General features: G+C 44.4%; 1 protein-coding gene across 1 annotated transcript; it reads left to right on the top strand.

Moving 5' to 3' along the window:
• The first annotated feature begins 11,043 nt into the window (after positions 1-11,043).
• Positions 11,044-16,832, top strand: fgf8a (fibroblast growth factor 8a). The gene is made up of 5 exons (XM_062464605.1): positions 11,044-11,705; positions 11,797-11,833; positions 12,858-13,038; positions 14,508-14,614; positions 16,343-16,832. The coding sequence occupies exons 1-5, from the start codon at positions 11,674-11,676 to the stop codon at positions 16,625-16,627; spliced, it is 642 nt and encodes a 213-aa protein (XP_062320589.1). The 5' UTR covers positions 11,044-11,673; the 3' UTR covers positions 16,628-16,832.
• The last annotated feature ends 5,128 nt before the right edge of the window (positions 16,833-21,960 follow it).

The following is a 21,960-nucleotide window of genomic DNA, read 5'->3' as shown; positions in this document are numbered from 1 at the left end:
AGTGTTTTGGCTATAGCTGTAGTGTGGTCATTGAGAGTTCCAGCAAACCGGTCGAGTCAGTATGCACCTGCATGTGGCTGTGTCTGGTGTAGAGTTGGTTTTACTGGCTTGAATAAACAACTTTTTTTTCCTTTTAGGGAGAGGCAGTGTGTCCTGGTCTGTTTATGCCCTAGCAAATACATTGTATGCAGGGCAGAATGATACACATCATTCAAACACATCACACACTCACACCCACAGAGGTATCTGTCTCCTTCAGCTAGTTTTCGGACATCCTGTTTCATCACTGCCTTTGTTATATTCTCAAGGAGTGCATCAAAACCAATCCAACTACCTGGTATTTTCAAAGACAATTCAACATCTTAAAGTGAATAAAGACTGTGATGCCCAATTTCTGTCGACATGTTTATGTTACTTAACTTGAATGATCAATAAAAACATTAAACACAACAACAAAAAAATCTGAAAGTGAACAACAATTGCAATAAAACCTAATGTTCTTGTTTATAGGCCCTACACTTGCTCCTTATGATGTTAGTTAGGATTGTATAAATCACGTCACAGCACTTTAGGTCTATATGCAACAGCAGACCAGATGTATTTGCAGATAGAAAAATCTGAATGTGCTGTCGTGTTTTCTCTTTCCTTTTCTTTTGTAACTAGCCAACTCTCTGTGTCCTAACCAATGTTTTTCTCTCACAGAGAGGTAAAGACATCACATCCCAATTTGTCCAAATCACCCTGCAGGACATGGGTTTGCGTGGAGACAACCACAGCTATGATGATTGCAGCAGTGACACTGGCTATCAGCACACTGCCATTATAGCTGGCGGGAGAGAGTGCATGAGAGAGAGAGAGAGGGATCTGGGAGGAAGAAAGGCACACACACTTCTCACAATGCTTTTACACTAGCAGTTGATTTCGGATGAGTATGAAATAGGTTGAAAGTCCCCATGCATCTTCCAGTTTCGTTGTGTCTTTCACCCAGTGCTATCAGAGAGTGATGTATCTGCTCCCAACCATTTCCCGCCATGCCCCTTGTCCCCTCTGATTGACGGACTCTTGTCTGAGTGTGTGTGTGTGTGTGTTTGCAGACACAAATATCTGTGAGTGTGTCTGTGTGTTTGTGTGTGGACAGTGACAGTATCCCAAGCCTGTCTTTTGTGTGAGTGGACAGTGTGTCAGTGTGGTCCCTGGCAGGGCCTGGTCAGAGGCAGGGACGCAGCAGGGCTTTGCTCCCCCCGGGGGTCCCTTTCACCCCCCTCCCCCCCCCCCCCTGCCTCACCACCACCCTATTTATGAGCTTTCCTTTACATATTCATTCTGCTACTGTTAAACAAAAGCCCCAGGGTTGCCCCTTCTCTCTCTCTCTCTCTCTCTCTCCCTCTCTCTCTCTCTATCCCTCAATCTGTCTCTTCACCACTCTATGGGAACATCGCATCTTGCCAAAGAGAGACACGGAGAGAAAATAATAGACAAACTTAGCAGCCTTATGAAATTAAGGGAGACAAAGTGAGAGAGAGAGAAGGAGAGAGACGTAGACAGAAAGAGGAAGGGAAGGAGGGAGGCAGGGAGGCAGGGATGGGGGGAGGGGGGGAGCAGATGTTGACTTTCACACTCTGTCCCACTGTTGAGTTTCTCCCTCTCTCCCACTGTCTCCCTAAGACTGTTTGGTTTTCTGCTTGTCCATCACAGAAAGTATTGGAAGAGTGTCATCCTAGGCTGAAACCCCCATCAATTAACCCCCATAACTAAAATCAAACCCTAAATAAAATCCTGTGCACGTGCTTACTACTCCTGGCCATACAGTGACTTAGCATAGGCTTCTTTTCAGCACCATTGTGACTTGGTCCCGATGACATGGTCCCCCCTTAACAAGCCCATCTCTCAGAGCAGGACATAGGCAGAGAGACAGCTGGCCAGATAGCAGGCCTGTGGTTGCCACGGTGAGGCAGTTTGAGTGGCAGGTGGGGGGGTTGATTGATAAGGACCCCCCTGCTATTCCAGCGACAGCTCCTGTCAAGAGGGCCAGCACGTCCCACATCAGATCACGTCCCCCTTCTCCCCCCCCCTCCCCCCCGCCACACACACACACCACCACTCCACTCTCTCAAACAGACACACACACACACACTCAGCACCCCCCAACTCCACCGAAAAGCCCCTAGCCTATACTCCACGAACATAAACAGAACTTTCCGTTGCTGCTCCTGAATGCCATATAATCATACTTTACTGATCTGGTGCAAATATGACATCGACCTCAACTCCAACTGTGTTTTATACATTTCTACATCTCTGCTTTACTCGTAAAACACATCGGCAGAGCATATTTGGGTGGGTTCCGTTGACATGACTTTTTTGGATATGTAGGGAGTGTGTGGTCGAGTTTGCAATGTCTTGTGAGGTCGCAGAGGGCCAAGTGTCTGACAAAGCTCCCTGTTGACCCTGCTAGCTATTTCAGGCCTGTGATAAGGTTATGGACGGAGAGCAGCTTTTAGGAGTCGGATGTGTTTAGGAGGTTGCCAGTGTCGTCAAGTTGTAAAAGTCATAATTAGATTTCACAGGTTAAATGATAGATAACGGATTTGAGTGACGCTACGCTGAAGGTGTTTTTCCAATGTTTTTTGGATGACATAGCTTGGTTGCGAGGAGGTTCTGAGGGGCGTTACGTGGATGTTGGGCAGCATCACTGGGTGCATTAGTGGGGAAAGACGAGAAGGTGTAAGGTGAGAAGAGGACGGGGTGTCAGCGTGTCTAACCGGACAGCGAAGGTCTCGCTCTGGGGGTCCTGGGGTTATCAGCTATTCTAGATATGAGAGGCCTCCCTCCGTCATCGCTCAGGGCCGACAGCCACACTGACAGACCCCTATGGGAGAGAGGGGGGCCGGCCAGGGGTGAGGGAGAGGGGAGGAGATAACACACCTGATTGACGTCCAAAGGAGGGAAAAGAGCGCAGGATGGAATGCACGCTCTCTCTCTTCTCTCGCTCGCTGACTCCCAACCCCAGCACCACCAACCAGGCCCCAGCACGACCACCCCCAGCACCACCGCCCCCAGCACCACCACCCAGGCCCCAGCACGACCACCCCCAGCACCACCACCCAGGCCCCAGCACGACCACCCCCAGCACCACCACCCAGGCCCCAGCACCACCGCCCCCAGCACCACCACCCAGGCCCCAGCACGACCACCCCCAGCACCACCACCCAGGCCCCAGCACGACCACCCCCAGCACCACCACCCAGGCCCCAGCACGACCAACCCCAGCACCACCACCCAGGCCCCAGCACGACCACCCCCAGCACCACCACCCAGGCCCCAGCACCACCACCCCCAGCACCACCACCCAGGCCCCAGCACGACCACCCGGCCCCTCCCTCCTCAACCAACCCTCCCGCTGTATAACATTCCTGTAGTTCCAGCCCTGGCTCTAAATGCAGACCGTTGACCTAATTAGGCATGTACGGTGGGAATCCTAAACACGTTGACCATTAACACACCGACGTAGCTCCGTTTGATAATATTATATCCTAGTCAGTGGTGCAGACGGGCAGTCAAACGTGATGTAAGCTGAGAGTGGAGGATTGTCGTTTGGAAGGTCAAAAGATCCTGGCTGAGGAGGGAATTGATGGCTTGACAGTTTGCCTCTGTGGTTAATTATTCTGTAATGGTGCTCCATTGAGTACTTACCATGTTCTAAGCCAAGTCTATTTTTTTTTTACTCCAGAGTACTAGACTAGAGTAGCATCTGGTATTGGGAGCCCACCATTCTTTTAACCAAAATACTATTTGATAATAGAGTCAACTTGAAGTACGATGTCTGAAAATGACATATGGTAAAGGTTTTCAGTAAGTCTTCTCTCAAATGTCTCCATGCCAGTTACAGTTACTGTAAATCTGCCAAACACCCATGGTCACACTCCAGTGACCCTACATAGGTCAAAGGTCGGGCCATGAGCTGTGTAGGCGTGCGCCTGCTGGGTGGCATGGCTGAAGACTTCACCAGGCTACACACGCGCAGGCAACCTCTCTGTTACCATGCCGACAACACACAACAGTCAGAGTGAACCTGTAGTCGATATGTGCGTGAGAGAGAGAAAGCGAGAGAAATCACTTCACCCCAGCCCAACACTCTCTAAACATTTGTTATGTCACCTCTACCGTTTCTCCGGGTCCTAGCCCCTGCCCCGTGCAGGTTCACCTCGAGCGTCACACTCCAACACACTCAGCTTGCATTTCACAGACTACCTAAACCCCAGTCGTCAAAACTCAGAAGTCCTAAGTGTCCCGCTGGCCCCTAACCTGCCACAGAGCTGCAGTCTGCGGCCTCCACAATCTGCAGCCTGCAAGCCTGCAGCCCAGCGTCTGGTAAAGACATCAGGAGCCGCTGGCTTTGAAGGGGACCTCTGAAACACAACAGCTCTCAACACGCTGCCTCCTCGCTCCTTTCGGCCAGCCCTCGCTCCCTCTCTCCCGAAAATTCCTGCAAGACCCCGCGCCGCCTCTGCTTTTTCAATTTCTTCCCTTGCTCGCTCGCTCGCTGATCCCTCTTTCTGCCTTCCCCGTGCCCCTCCCCTCCTTCTCTTCTCTCTCTCACTCACTCACTCCACTTAATGCTACCCCCTCTTCTTACCTCTCTCTCTCTTCCCATTTCTCACTTTATGTATTTCTCTCCCTCCTCCTTCACTCTCTCCTTCTTCTCTTCCTCCTGCTCTGGTTGTTGCTGAGTGCAGAGACAGGTCACACTGCACGGTTGTCTGAGCGCTGGTAGAAATTGATATGGTGCGAGAAACGTTGAAAGAACGTTGACAGACCTTCTTTGTAGATTTGTGCAGTGCTGGACAGTTGTCTGGCTGTCAGAAGGTACGGTGACAGGGGAGCCAATGGGGAAAGACAATACTGCATGAGGACCAATTACAGCTTGATTTGTGTCTCAATTTGACCAATTACAGGCTTTGATTCCATGATTGCTGTCCACACTGCCCATACAGACTCATGTGTGGTGTGACATGGTGCCTGTAGAAAACTTTCGCTGTCTGTTTGGTTGTACTGTAAGGAAGTGTGATGACATACAAGCCTTGTTACAGCCAGAGTTTTGGGATTGTTCTCCCTATACGGCCTGGAGTTTTTCCTGACCACATGACACAATATGGGATGACCCATGTGGTCCTCAGTGTGTGTGACATTTGGGGTCCAGAGGTGACATTTGTAGACCCAACCCCCGTTGCAGTGGACTATGATGATGTGTGCGTGTACACGTGTGTGAATGTGAACATGCGTGTGTATGCATGTGTATTTATAGTTGTGCCTGCACATGCATGTCTACGTGTGTGCAAGGATATGTGCATACGCGTGTCCATGTGTATTTGTGTGTATATGTGTGTGTTTGTGTGTGTGTGTGTGTCCGCGTCTGTCGGAGACGTCACACATGCTGCTCCACTCAGCTCCTGGTCCATATGGTCCCTGGCGTCCCAGGAATGTGAGGACGGTACTGCTGACCCCAGACCAGTCCACTAGGGTGGGCTCTGATAGAATTGTCAAGGTGGGTGGGGTGATCAGAATATCTCTTTACAGTCATCTATGTCTTAATCTGGATACACAGACAGTGACTTATATTGACGGGTTAGCAGTGAGAGAGATTCCATATCCACCCCCATCCCATGACCACTGGAGTGAATGTGGACTAAATATTGACTGGAGCAGAGTCATCTGTTTCCCTCTCTCTCTCTCTCTGTCTCTCTCTGTCTCTCTCTCTCTCTTTCTCTCTCCATCCACTCATTTTATTATCTTTGTTAAATGATCTACAGTATACTATAAAGAGGTTTTGATCTGGTTTGAGATGGTTTGGCATCCTATCAGGAGACTGGTGAGTGGAGAAACCTCCTTTTTTTCTTTTCTCATTCTGGCTTTTGATTGGCTAGTTAAAGCTATCATTATGACATTACCATTACCACCTGCAGATAATGCAAGCTGTGATGTTACATCTTTCTGACTGAGAAGTAGCTTCAAATTCATGAAGGGCCTATGATTACATCTCTTAACCTACAGTATGTCATCATTTTCAGTCAACTGCGACATCATAATCATAGCAATTCCCACAGAACTCACAATGTAACAGGTGACCACCTTTTGACCACAACTCACACCACACACACAACATGTACTATCAAAAATGTCACATATGTACACACACACACACACACACAGAGACACACACACACAAACTGGTTTCATTTGCACTCCTTTTCCAAATATGAGGTTAAATAAGGACAGTGGGTGTATTTTATCTGGATTAATTGGACTGTTCATTGGGTCTAATCAAATTTAACACTCGTCCACCAACCAGTCTCGGTTACCATGAAGTCTTAAGTTCTGATTGACAATATTAATCTTTAATTTAATTATGGAGTCAGGACATCGTGTTCCTGATGACTTGAACTTTGTATTTACACAGTGATGTGTTGACTGGTGCTGGGTTCTCATGCAGGATAGGAGCAAATATGGGCTTGTGTGTGTGTTTGTCTGTGTGTCTGTGTGTCTGTGTGTGTCTGTGTGAGTGTGCGCGCGCAAGTGTGTGTGTGCCTTGACACACACACACAGGAGGAACTTAAACAGTTGGGATTTTAATCACTGGAATACCTCTCCTTCCGCCTCACACTATGAGCACATCAGTATGAACAGAAAGACTTCCGTTGATCTGGGACTCAAACCCACGCAGGTCTGCACCATGCTCTTTGCCAACTGGTGGGAACAATTTCCCACGCTTTTTTCCACTTCACATAAAGGCAGGACGTTTCCTCCTTGCCCCAACTACCCAACAGTGTGTGCGTGTTTTTATGTCCAGGCTCAGCCCAGGCAATGGCCCATATGCCTGTGTGTGTGTTAGCCGAGCCTGGTCATTCGAGTGTTTTCATACGTTTACTCATTCAGTGAGTCCCGCTAATTCTCAGCAACGGCAGGTTGCCAGGTATTTTATGGCTGTACCCCCACGTGTCTGTGTTGCAGTCATAGCATGGATGGTGTTAGCAGAGGACAGATGTGAAAAGCACATACAGCGGACCTGTGTGAATGGGCTGAGAACATGGCAACGTTTGGAAGAAGTCCAAAGCCACCTTTTCCACCATCAAACACAGACCGTGTGAACCATGCAGGACAACCCCAAAGTGTCTGTGTGTGTGTGTGGTGGAGGGGGTGTATGTCAAAAGGCACAGTGATGTTTAGTGAAAGCACGTGTGTAGAAATGTTTGCTTGGTATTGCATGTCAAGCATGAAATGGTCAAATGGACCACACCATATCTACGTGTATATTGCAGACCTGAACACTACCTTTATACCATAAGATAAAGCTGCTTTTGAAACATACTCACTCATATCATATCCGTATAGATCATGTAGCTGGTGTTTCATAAATAAACAAACTGCTCAACAATTCATTGTGAAAAAAAGAGTAAACAATCAAAGAAAGAAACGTTATGAACTTATGTTTAATAAATGTTGTTGTCAATAAAGAAGTCTAGGGGCCAGGAGTAAACTCTTCTGTGATCATTATGGTCTGTGCACCAAGGTTAGCACCTTTCCATAGCTGAGGATGACGAGGACATGAGCAGACAGAAGCTTCCGGACACGGCGGAACAGAGGGTCCAGTCTGATGCCTAATGCTGAAAAACCTGGTGTTGGGCTGTGCCTTCACTCATATGGAATAGGTATTACTGCTAGTATGTGTTGGGTTGAAAAACACATATATCTGGATGGGCCCAACGGAGCCATGAAAGCACCCCTGGCCAGGCTCTGAGACTGGTGAGTGGAGCTGTGGTCAGGGAGTCTCCGAGGTACTGGAGATGCCAGGGAGACACTTTTGTCACTTTAGCTTTCTTTTTCTCTGTACTCTCACGCTCCCTCTCCTCTGGCTTTTCTCTGTCTTGCTCTATCTCTGTATCTCTCCTTGCATCCTTTCCTTCCTTCCTTATCCTCCTGCCTCTCAGGCCATGATATTTCTTCTTTTCTTTCTCGTTCTCCCTCTCTCTCTTTCGCTCCATCCATCCAGATGGATAAAGCGTTGGAAAGCACACACCTAATGAGTGAGGTGATAGTCTGGGGGACTGTGGAGCTACAAACATACCTTAGGGCTGTGACTTCATTTAGCTACTTTATAACACTGTATTTTAGGTCACTTGAGCTCTCAGCCCAGTAACTGGGGGTTGGGGAAAGCATAAAAGTGCTGTGCTTGTAATTGAAGGGTCCTGAGTTCAATCCTAGTGAAGTGCAACACTTTTTTGTTGTCTTATTGCCATCCCTAAGCCATAACCGCACATGGTTAATATGACTCAAACCACCTACTCAATCCCAAACATTACCCAGCTAAAGTAACACCTTACCATTTCCTTGCTAAATGTGTGACAAAAAGGATGACTATCAGTAATGACTTTGGTGTTGACACTCGTAGCGAATTGTTATTACGTACAGGCCTCAGTATAGTACAACAATGGTAACATAAACTCAATGCACATTTGACTAGTCGATCGGATACTGTTCTATTCTCGGCTGTCGTGAAGGGCACGTGTCCACTACTCCCGTGGGTGTATGTGGTGTTTCTCTTCACCAGACAAACTCTGTGAAGTTGTGTGCTTTGCAAAGACTTATTTCTGGTCTTCTGGGCCCCGTAACACACATCAACTGAGGTGAGGAGTGGCAGAGAGGAGGCCTGGAAGTTGTAGCCCAGGGAGGAAGGGAGAAGAAGGGTTGACAAGGAAAAGAAAAGTAGCAGAGTGGAATGACAGAGAGTGAGAGAGAGACAGACAGAGAGAGAGAGAGAGAGAGAGAGAGAGAGAGAGAGAGAGAGAGAGAGAGAGAGAGAGAGAGAGAGAGAGAGAGAGAGAGAGGAGTACTGGGGAGGAATGGAGGAAGGAGAGTGAAGGAGAGAAGGTGGGGGAGGGCCAGGGACCCCCACAGGGCTGCTGATGGATGTGTGGCTCCCGGGGTTCAGGGGAGGGCAGCCAGTCCCTGCGCCTGCCCTCAGAGTGGCAGCTACCTGCCGCTCATCACACACACACACAAATACACACACAGATATTAACATACACTCATGTACGCTCACACACTGTCAACACACAAGTGCACACAAGCAAAGCCACTCAAATGTCCACACTCAACACTCTCATGCTCTCAATGTATACACCAGAAGGTGAAACACACATTACAAAAAAATACACACACTGATGGGAGAGAGGAGTGGAAGCTGAAAAATAAACCATCAAGCAACTAGATGCCTGACAATTGATGAGATCCATCCATGTTACTTTATAGTGTGATTAGAAAATGTATCACAAAGAAAGACAAATTAGGGGTGTGAGAGCGGCAAGTGATCTTAATGTATGCCTACATGTCAGTATGTTATTAATCTTTTTTAGTGTAAATATCTCATGGTTATGCAAAAACATATGTGGCGCCCCCCGGTGGTTCAGTCGGGTTGAAACTGGCAGGATGACAAGGTAGAAATGATAATGATTTGTCATTAAGTGACGCTGCGGGGAGTAATCCATCAACTTTAGGTTCCCAAATCCATCATGGTTAACCTCAGTTTGAAAAGTAATCAATCAGTGCGTTGATCCAACTGTAGTTTGTAGTATAAAAGGCATACGATGCAAAGTTTTTGCCTGGATAATATGTGATTTACTAAATCAGAGGTAATGTCTGACAGGTTTCGGGATGCATTTTAAGATGATGTCATGGCGTTCGGCATGTTGCTCGATTGGTAGAAGTATCCTAAGCCTTTAGCCTATATGGAGCTGCTCCGAAAATAGGCCATTGGCTAATACAGTGTGTACTTGGCTTCATGGTTTGCTTACAATGACAATTTAAGAAATGCCAGTCTTAATAAATTGAATTGCTCTGTTTAGTAGCTTACTCTTGTCTGATTATCGCACTGCCCGATACTGACCACATTAGAAATGGCGCTTAAAATAATTAATTGGTGGACAATCAATAACTACGAAGCGCTCTGATGATGGAGGTTAAAATCGTCCCTGTAGGCGGTCAAATGTTAATTTGAGGTGGTTTGGCTTGTCTCTTAAGGGAAAAAACAACAACAAAATAGGGTGATTAATTTGAAGAGCTTTAATGGCCCATTCGCCTCTGACCCCTTGAAGTGAGCGAGTCTTATCATTGTTCATTATTAATTGTTCTGTTTGATCCATAATGAAGTGAGTTTTCGTTTTCGTTCATTAGAAGAAGTCTGTTTCACTTTAGATTGACTTTATATAGTTTCAGAGCAAGTCATTGTTCATTTGTTGTCTCGGGTCAATGGTAATAAATTGAGCACACTAGGGACATTAAGACCTCTATTGACATTTTTTTTTTAACTTTTATACTTTTCTTCATGAGAATCTAAACTGCAATGCGTAAAAGCCCACCTCGTTAAGACGAGAAGCTCCTGTTTAGAGACTTGTGAAGAATGCGGCTCTTTATCAAATGAAGGGAGGGGGTGTTTTAAAAACGCTAATCGCCTGTAATCCTTTTAATATGTCTCACACTTATCCCGGCAATACACATGAAGCTAGCTACAAAGACTGACATGTCGCATCCCTGCGGCACATCCCAGTTTCATCCTAGAAACGTAAGAGACACTTTGCATAACAGTTATGATTTCAATGAAGATAAGCAAATAAAATCATTTTAGTGATTACAGCATATGCTATACAGAGAGTACCCCCGTATGCAGCGTTGAACAAACATATGTTCTTATTCGATATTATAAACTGTAGCCTGGTCAATCACAAGTCAACATTTTATTTCATTATTTCTAAGGATTGTTCGGCGCAGAAGCGTCATTGCGCGCTGGCTAGAAAAGACTCCTCCTTTCTCCCTGCAAGTGTTGACTTCTCCTCAGGTGAATATATGTTTTAAATGCAGGGGGAGGGGGGTCGCTTTTGTTCTGGAGAAAGAGGGCTTGTTCCTTGCAGATCGCCCTTCCATTTTAACCAGGGGTGTGAGCGCGAACAAGGGGTTGACATTGGAGCTTGGGATGGGAGTAGAGGGGAGACGGGTAGAGTTCACCAGTCCTTCACTACCGACCACAGAGGCAACATCACCCTCTCTGAACGCACGGGACACGCACGGCATATTCACCACGAAGGAGGCCGACCTGTACGCACTCAGCAACGGGATAAAACCTAGAAGACAGCGTCTGAAGTGTCGGTTGTAGGAATAACAAATAAAGACACCGCCGCGCTGGAACTGTCATCTTACTTGGCATCCGATGACCTCGTTTTTGTTTTAGATATTTATCGCTAGGACACTTCCAAGCGCTTTTGTCAAAACTTGAATACATTTTTCAGTTAGGCTACTTCTAAGTGCACTTACATTCTGACAGACACTTGTTATCAGTTATCACAATTAATTGTATCTTTGAAAATTATAGCACATACTGTCAATGTAGTACAGTCTTGTGCGGCAACCTCTCGCAGAAGGGTTATGGACAATGATTACACTAGGAATGTAGCCCAAATTATGGTCATATCCATCTCTTCATACGCCCTTGGTTGTTTTGGATTTTAATGCTTTCCTTGGAAATCCAGGATTTCAAGTGCAACTGAACCCCGCGTCTTTTACGGTTTACCAAATAAGCTCGAATTTGGAAAATAATTTATCAAAGGAACACTAAACCAAATCAACATGCGACGAATCCCATCTCCCTTGAGTTATCTGTAAGTATATTTCCTACTTGCTTACACTCGATTCTTATACTATCTATTGAGTGTGTCAATATATTAACCCGTTATTTAAATCTCTTTCCAGGTTCCTACACTTCTTTGCATTCTGCTACTATGCTCAGGTATGTCCACATATGTATTTATTTGGCCTATTTGTTTAGAAATTATCATTAGTTATAGTTAGTAAGGTCCACATATTATTTTGGAAACCCCAATCATGTTTTAAAATGTCGATCAATGCATTCATTATTTACTATCGAGAGGAGAATAAGTGCACATGTTCATCCGGCATTCATATTTTACATAGTTTACATTTTACAAATCGTCCACTTTTAAATTGTTTAAACATATGGTTGGTGTAGTGGTTCGCGAGAGTGACGTGTAATAATAGCGAGCAGTGAGGGAGAAAGGTGAGAGATCATATCATTTCATTGTGATACAACAACATATCAGATGGGGCCCACGGCGCGAGGGGCAGCGGGTGCGCGGCATGCTGCCCGCGTCACAGCCTGGCAGGTATCTCGAACATACTGCCATCGCGCAGGATGCGTGGGCACAGAAGGGGCATCGCATGGGGAAATACAGGGCTGTGAAAAATGTCGTGTGGGTAAAAAACGAGGGCCAAAGTTTCCGTGGTCATTCCATCACATTGTCCCCTCCAGTCAGGTCAATGTTTCGAATTGAAAATAAATTGAGCGCATTGATCTCTTTTTTATTGTACATGCATGTGACGGCCATGGCAATTTAAATATTTTATATGTAGGCTTATGTATAAAATAGACTACCGTACATTCTCAGAATCATTATTTTACGCACACGCTGTTATCATGGAGCTTGCGTAATCTTCTTGATTGGATCTTTAATTTGACATTACGTGGTTGCTTTTCAAGTTGAAAGGGTGCCTATTGGGGACAAATGTATTGTAATTATTAGTTAAAAAAAGAGTTGGCTTTCGTTAATAGAAAGACAATTGGAAATATATAATTTCCCTAAGGTTGTTGCAGTTTGAGGTTTTATGACAGCCAACTGCAATTCTCTCCCCAAATTGGCTTCCACTTCTTGTGACGCATAGGCTATTTAGGCTACTGTAATACATTGAAGCAATTTTTGCAGACACTGATTGGTATGACATCTAATTTCTGACAGGTAACCAATCAGTCCCCGCCTAATTTCACGCAGCATGTAAGCGACCAGAGTAAAGTGACGGACCGGGTGAGCCGCAGGTTAATTCGGACCTACCAACTTTATAGCCGAACCAGTGGGAAGCACGTGCAAGTTCTCCCTAATAAGAAGATCAACGCCATGGCGGATGATGGAGATGTTCATGGTAAGTTTAAGATCATATTACATTAACACAGCAATTATTAAGAAACACGTAAAATATTGCCATCTACCTAAACCAACTAAACCTGTTGAGATGACGTATGTTTCCATTACAAGTAGTCTTTTTTACGTCTTTTCTGACAATATTTGATGACCTTTGATATCTGGAAGGCTTTTGTTGAGAGACGTGTGCGCGCGGAGTCGAAAAAAATGTAAAATGGATTCTAGATTGTGCTGTAGGTGATTCTCTAGAGAGACGCATGTCTGGAAGAGCCATTAGAAGTCATCCTACTTCAACCTCCTGAACATTTCCTGCATAGCTCTTTCCCTCTCCCTCTGTCTAGCTAAGAACCAAAATAGGCACGGCCGAATCATAGCCACCCCTGCCTGCCTTTTACGCGCAACTTTACCCCCGCTCTGGCTTAATCTGTTCATGAAGCACACGTACACATGAAGTTAAGATGTTCCTTTGAATCCCAATAACATGTTACATTATGCTGAATTGCCTTTAATATAAACGGACACATATACACACTAGTGTGTCTCTACTGCAGCTACTGTTGGATTTTGTTTAGCAGGATCTCTACAGCTAATGAGTCGAGTGTGTGTGTGCAAGGTATAAACCCTTAGAGAATGGAGGCTCCCAATCTGTATTAATGTAACTGGATGTGTCGAGTGTGTGAGGGGGGGGGGGGGGGGGGGGTCAGGACTTGTGGCCTGCCTGGGAGGCCATTTTTACTATTGCCAAACCTCAGAATGTGACCACAACCACCAGCCTTAATCTGAACTACTGGGCTGTGGTGAAGTGGCAGGTCAGAGACTAGTCAGTTTGACCATGGCCAGGACTACCAGTAGCAATTGAAGAGTGGCAATCTGCCTTTCCTTTTCAAGAATATGAAGTAGAGAATCTACTTTAGCAGTTCAGTTACTGCATCCATTGAATATAAAAGTACATTTTTATTTATTTATTTTTTTGGGTGGGGGAGTAAGACTTCAACATTTTCCAGTAATGAGTCAAATAACAAATGTTTTTATTTAAGTTTTATCAATGAAATGTTTTGAGATGGAGGCTACACATTGAACACCATGCAGGGACGTTTACTGTTGTTCTGTGTAAAAGTGTCTTAGAATAGAGATAACGGTACCACTGAAATGTCAAATGTATAGATATTTATTTAAAAAAAATGCAATAATACTGATAGTCTCTCCAGGATAGCCTCTTTAAATTTCAAAGACACACGTGGTTTTATCATTTTGCAAAAATGTAAGCTTACATAAATCCTCAAGAATGGTCCCTGCAGATTTTCTGTGTGTGCGTGTGTTTCTGTTTGAAAGAGAGAGAGAGAAACTTAGGAGTGTGGTGTGTACTACAGTCTGTATGTGTGTGTGTCCACGTCTTTGAACAACATGTCATTACAAACGGTGCCAACGTTCTCTGCCCTGATCGCTAATAAAACTCTTTTGTTACCCCAGCCAAGCTTGTTGTGGAGACGGACACATTTGGAAGTCGTGTGCGGATCAAGGGAGCCGAGACTGGATTCTATATCTGCATGAACAAGAGGGGGAAGCTGATTGGAAAGGTAGGAAGAAAAATTATTGTCATATTTATGATTATATGTATATGATCATGTCACGTTATTGGTATAGTTGTCCAGGCGTCCAGCAAGCATCAGAACTTCATTTGTATTTGTAGATCTTGACGGTGCTGTTGTAAGTGTGACATTTCCATCACTCTTACTGAACCTTTGGACCTGATGGAACAAGAGAGGTTTCCTGTTTGTTGAATCGATTGAACTGATCTGGTTCATATAGAGGTCTCCTTTAGAGTTGTGCTACAGCGAGGGATGAAATCCTACGGTTTCTATCATTCTCTGCTCACCTTTCTGCAGGCTGCAGCACTCGGTGTTATAGACACGGTTCTGTCAGAAACAGTTTAGGTTCTGTTGAGCTCCGGATTTTTCCCTCCTATTAGGTAGATCCACAACTGAATTCCAAAAATGTCATATTTTTCAGTTTCTAAGGTCTTTATACAAATATAGCCATATTTCTAACCATGTTCTGAAAAAAGGTTATAGTTCCTATGGTTAGGGTTCTCTTTGGTGGTTCAGAGTGTGAATGTTGTGGTGAGGGTCTGAGGGTGTCTCTGTGGCCCTATCTTGCTGTGCTGGTTAATAAACAGGGATGCCAGCCCCGCCTCCCCGGTCCAGAACCCTGCCAGGTGCACCATCTGCCCTGATCTACCTCTCTCTGCCATACTGGCTCAGCAACAGCCTGGTCTGTGTGTGTGTATGTGTGCGTGTGTATCTGTGTGTTGTTGCAATCAGGGTATTTGTGTGTGTGTGTGTGTGTGTGTGTGTGGGAGTGAATGTGTACATGCGTGTGAATATGTGTATCTATGTGTGTGTGTGTGTGTGTGTGTGTGTGCACATGCAGGACGCTAGGTTTATTTTTAACAGTTCATGTTGTCCAAAGGTGGGAGTGAGCTAAGTTAGTGCTGCCGGTGTGTGACGTTTCCTAGAGCAGTAAAGGAAAGGTCTGTTAACTGGGTTTGGAAACAGGGGCTTACCAGAGATCCAGAATATAATAATACCAGACTTGCTAGTCAATAACTGTAATATCTACATAACGGTCAGGTTCTCTGACAAGCATGTCCTGCATGGCTGAGGATGCACTACAAAATGATTACATTCCATTGTCCTTCAATTAAGAAGTTCTGTAGGGCTATATTAAGAAGCAAATCAAGGAGCTTCCTAATTGGAACTCTACAGTAGACAGACTTGATTTATTTTGAGGTTGATGGATTGATATTCAACCCAAGGAGCACTCTGATTATATTTAACCACAAGCTGACAGCCACAGCAGTAGTCGATCGAAGCAGAGGGAAATCCACACTAGAAGCTGATTGAGCACTAGGAGGAATAGTAACTTCAGAGGTATTTGTTTTTGCAAAGGTGATGGCGTGACTCAGGCAGCTGACCCACGAGTGGTTCTGGGCGGACGCGAGTTGCCCTTGTCGGTGTGTTTGGTGGTCGTGGGTGGAGGGGGGTGGGGGATCATTGCTTACTGTCATCCCCTCTCTCTGATCTGGGCCTGTAATGACTGTAGCATATGGTTCATGCGTGTGAGGAAGGCTGCGTGCATGTGTATGTGTGTTGGGATGAATGTGTGTGTGTGTGGACACAGAGACCCAGTGCGTGGTAGCCTTCATATATCTGATCTCCCAACTGTAAATCTTCATAGAAAGTGCTTGCTTGTCTTTTGCTTGCTTTCTTTCTAACCCTATGTGTGTGTCTGTACGTTTCCCACAGAAAAATGGTCAAGGCCGTGACTGCATCTTCACAGAGATCGTACTGGAGAACAACTACACGGCACTGAGGAACGCTCGCTACGAGAACTGGTACATGGCCTTTACCCGACGCGGTCGCCCACGGAAAGGCTCACGGACGCGCCAGCACCAACGCGAGGTCCACTTTATGAAGAGACTTCCTCGCGGACATCAACCCGTCCACCAGGCGCACCAACGGCCGTTCGACTTCATCCAGTACCCTTTCAGTAAGAGGACTAAACGCACACACCACTCAGCTGAGCGCTGAGGGGGAAGACAGAAGGGGAGAGAAACACTGACTGACAAAGCAGGCGCAATCTCTTCTGCCCCTAGTCTACTTAAGTCATTTTTTACTGAGCATAACTATACCCTAACTTTTAGTTTTTCTATTTTTATTATAAAGTTAAAAAAAATATAAAAAAATGAAGAAAAAAAACATACAAATGAGGAATCTATTTTTCTACTCCAGACTTTTAGTACTGACCTGTAAAATAAAAGTTGTTTTTTTAGACGCACCTAACCTAAATGATGGACATTTGAGGTGCTGGCGTTTCAATAGAACGTTGACTTTTAGAGCCATTTCAGAGTCGTTCTGGACTCGTACCTGCTGCTCAAAGAGACTTGAAGGGCCCAGTTTGACCGCACTGTCAAAGAATGCAGCGTTCAAAGGCCCAGACACTCACACAGAAACTACGCTGCATTCAAGAGGGCTGTGTACAACCTTGTATAACTGTTCAGTAATGCTGCCTAACGTTTTTTGTAATGACATTACAGTAACGTTACATGACATTATGGTCATGTTGCGTGTTTAGAACCACATAATGCCACCGCACCTCTGATTAATACTGTGTTGTGACTATGCTACTTCTGAAGTTCTATACAAACACAGTTAAAACAAACCATGTTTGTTTAATGGAAAATGTGGCAGCTACATGGATAATCACAGGTTTCCTGCTAAAACTGTAAATTTAGGTGTAAAAATGTATTCAAGTGTAGCGAACTCCCTTTGTTTTGTTGCCCCATGTCTGTCTGTTTTTATACATATATAAATATATTTTTATTTGAGGATGTGTAAAAAAAATAATTTTAAGGATGGAGTATTTATTTAAAATGTGTAATGAATGTACATTAGAATACCGGTATTAAACGCTTGTTTGTAAGTGGTTGTTGTATTATCCTTGATTCTTTTTCATTTCAAACTCATCTTGTTTTTCACTTCTGTGATGACTACAGTCAATCCAGAGCAACTCATAGTGATACTTTCCCATTAATGCTGTGACACACACAGACACACTAGATTGCATGTGCATTTCATCAAAATGTTATTGTATACCTGACTTCATCATTGACTTAAATTCTGTCATTTATGTTTTTAAAGCATAGATGGACTAAGGACTTTTTGCTGTTGACCAAAATGACCTTGTCTCGACCATCCTGAACAAGAATAAAAACAGACAAACATTATATGACAAGGACCCAACATTTGTCTTGGTCAGGTTACATTGCCTGGGACAACTCTTAGTAATTTGACATCAGAGCCTCTTTGGCACATAGCTATGTGTCACTCTTATGGAAGATAGCACTGCTTTGGTCCTGTAGAGTTGATAGCAGTGTTTGTTTTAGGCTTCGGTTTCCCTGGCCTCAGTAACTGTCTCTCCCCGTGTCTCCTCTTGTGCAGACGGCTGTTTTTCTTTCATCTCCCTCCCCTTTAACACCCAATGGCTTAATCTGATTGGACAGTCCTGGTGTGTGTTTGTAATCTGATTGGACAGCCCCAGTGTGTATGTTTGTTTATTTGTGGACCACGTCTTGGAAGGTGGGGATGGTTGAAGCGGTGCTGAGTGAAGGGGTTTGATGTTTCTTCGACACCATCTCTCAGAGGATGCTTCTGGTTCTAAAACGTTAACCACCTTGCTCATCCGCCATCACAGATTCAGTATATAGCTGATAGCACGGACTACATAATGTCATATAAAAAAACTGCATTTGGATCCTATTCAATTCTGTTATTTTGGCTGGAAGAATCAGTTTTGTACATACTGAAATCATACACACACAGGAACAAACTGATAAAGTGTAGCAGGTTTATGACAGGGCATCATTGGTAGAACAAGGCCTCACAGTGTAAGAACCTCTCTGAGGAGTCCTGTGTGGATGTTTATGGAGAGTAGTGTCCTATATTGATTTGAATTCAAGCTCTACTTTTGGTCTGGATCTGAAAGATGGTACAACCTCGTTTGGGCCACCTCTCACATATTTAAGTCACAGTTTTAATCCAAGACTTTCTTAACTTTGTGATGCCAAAATGAGTCCAAGTTACAAGGTTAAGTGTTTACTGTCCTTCATGTGGAGTTTTTTCAATGTTCCTTGTGAAAGCAACAAATGAGTATCTAGATGTTGTATATGGATTTGCTCGCGTCTTAATTCCACTGATCTTTTCATTCAGTGCTTAGGTGTTGAGAAGCCCTTCAACCCGGGAGTGCTGAATTAACTGGTCCACACAATATACTTGACATTAATCTGATTAAGTCCTTCCACAACGGATTAAAACAGTTCTCTCTGGATTCTCTGTAGTAACCCCACATCAATCAATTACTGCCAACATGTTTTCCTGATAACTCAATGATTAAAAACAATTTGCAAGAATAATGGCACATTCAGTTTCATTGTACATAGTCTCACAAGGTGTTGATTGAAAGATATGAACCTACCCACCAACCTGTTCACTATTCTGCAATGCAAGTTTTGTATTGTTTTGCAAAAAGTTATGTGCAAATTAATTGAATTAGGGCACTAGTCTGCCCTCTGCATTACGACTCTTGCTGGCTCCTATGGCTGTGGTGCCACAATGGATCCTGGGAAGAACTAGGTTGTGGGAAAAATCACACCTTCTACGTAGCCTGTGATGCCATGCAAATGCAGAGCAATTCGGCTGCAGAAAAGAGGGGGTAAAATTGCTTTCATCCGCTTTATTGAGCCTCAACCATCATCCTTAACCCCAGATAAACAAACAGAGCTACCTTCTTCATTTACTTAGGGAGCAATTTAGCCCCTGCTCCAACTCTCCTTCCCCCCCCCCCTCCCCTGTGGAGGCCATAGAATAGCAGGGGTGAGCGGGGAGCGCGACCCTGTCTCCTTAAGCAGCCCTGCATGCCGCTGGACGACACAAACTGCCCCCATCAAAACCCACTTAAAACATCTTCACGGTTTTACAATTTTGAGGAAATGACAGCAAGTTTGAATGATTTAAGAAAAACACCTGGTTATCCTGCCTATCAATACTTAATGGGTATTGGCAAACATTCACATTAGCCACAATCAGCCCAGGCTGACCTCATTATCAGGCCCAGACATGGAAGCTGTCCTTCCATGAGAGGTTTCCAAGGGGTTAAATGTCCTTTAGGACCTCTTGCCTGTGTCCATACATATACATGTACTCACTTTCCTAGGGCTATTGCTATCAACATTTGGTTTTCAATTACAAAATGTCTTGAAAACTGTAATTATATAATTGTCTACTATGTGGTACTACTACATGGTAATCTACTAAATAGTAACAGTGCAACAAACCCTGCAGTACTTTTTGGGTCCAGTTTGCAGAAACTTCAGAGGTAGATTACCACTGATGTCTCGGTGGTCCTTATTCCGATACAGTGCAAGACACTGGGTTTAGGTATTCCTCGAACGTTAACGCCATGTTCTAAAATTCTTTATAAAATCTGTCAAATGGGGCCAGATAATTGAATGACAAACAACGGATCAAAGTAGAGTTCCAAGTCGGCAGCCCCATTGTTTATATATACCAGCCTTACAGGAGACCTGTTGACTTATCCAATTGGAGCTGTAAACTTTTGTTTGTCCATGCATTTCCAAGACTGATTGTCAGAATGATCTGAACAATTACCAGCTAAATGTGTTTGCCAGCTCAGGGAGACCACCCCCCCCTCCTTTCTGCTCTGCCCTAAAAAGATCAAAAGGGAAGACCCCCTCAAACCCCCAATGCACCCCTCCTCTCCCCCAGCTCCCTCCTCCCAACCTCTTCATTTCCTTTAAGCCATGACAGTTCAGCTGGAAAGCCGACCATAAATGATTTTTTTAGACGTCCCAGTGTTTAGGACGTGTCCTTTCAGTGTGTGCAGCGTTCAACAAGGGGACAGGTCTCTAAAAAACGATCTGCATATTTCAATTATGTGCCGTCGTGCACAGCTGATCAAAGACTTTTGGGGGCTGCCAGTTGCAACTGAATGGGACTGTCGTGATGTGAATGTGCACCAAAGTGTGCTACTGATGCTAAACGTCAAGCATTGTGTCAAGCATGTGTTTTCATGTGCTTTTTAGTCATTGTTTCACCCATGAAAAACCAACTCACTCAAATAGCTCCTGGTAAATAGACAATGCCCAATTTGTAGATACATTTTCTTTAAAACATAACAAAAATATCTGCACACGAGCTACACAGGGTGGGATGAAACAAAGTATAGAAGAAAAGGCACTATTCCAACATCCCTGCATCCTTCAAAGACCCATTGGTAAAGCAAAAGTAAACAGGTATCCTTCTCTACAGTTCTATGGTCCTACAGTTGTTGTTAAGAATGTATTAGCTTTGTCAGCCGTGGTCACAGTTGAGTCGGTGTAAGGAACTCTTGGTCCCTAAGTCCCTCTTTAGGATGTGGTCGCCCTTCGGTCACTTCTCTGTGAGCAACACGGTCACTGTGCTGAATGAGCTGAGGTCATGCTGCCACTTTGGTTTTAACAAAAACCGCCACCTGGGAGCTGCATATCTGCCAATCACACACCGTGACCCCTGATCAAACAACCTATCACATGCCATAACCCCTAATCAAGCAAACCCTATTGTGGCTGTAATAGAAAAACATGTCAGACAATGATGGTTTTGAATGTCAACATGAAATGGGGGTCAACCAGTAATAACAAAAAAACTCAACATCAAAAAAGAACGACCAAACATCAGAATGACAGGGTAAGCCATATGCCACAGGCCTGTGCACTGCTCACCCTATGTGGCTGCTAGGAACCACACTAAGAATGGAAAACAGATTAGAACAATACAATTATGGACGCTAAGTCATGCAATATTTTTCTCAATATGTAAACATTACAAATGTGCTTCACAGAAAGCAGTTATTATAGTTCAGGATCTCAGGCACCCATGTCATTTGAAAAGTGAAAACAACCATATGCATTTAGCAAACTTTATAATCACATTTTTGGAATACAGCCCAATGTCTACAAGCCTAAGGTACCATGCTGCTGTATATAAACATTAATTTGTATTTTTGTACAATCATTTCTTATTTAAGTCATTTATCACATGATCACAATCCGTATGTCTCTGTTTTGTGGTTAGAGACTGCACATTTTGGCATTTCTATTTTGTTCTATTCAATATAATCCACTGAAGGTAGAAACGACCCCTTAAGTAATAAATAAAGATACATTCTAGTATGAAACATCTCTTTGATCTCAATTTAGTACTTACGGTACAATTATTATTAACCTGCATAATGTAGTTAGAGCTACTTGGCAATGGTTATGTTCTTGCGTCATTACGTCATCAACGTTACCACGTGGTGAGTAGAC

Source organism: Osmerus eperlanus, chromosome 6 (assembly GCF_963692335.1).
Source record: "Osmerus eperlanus chromosome 6, fOsmEpe2.1, whole genome shotgun sequence".
Lineage (NCBI taxonomy): Eukaryota > Metazoa > Chordata > Actinopteri > Osmeriformes > Osmeridae > Osmerus > Osmerus eperlanus.
Note: the sequence above shows the minus strand (reverse complement) of the source record. Positions and strands in the feature narration are given on the sequence as shown.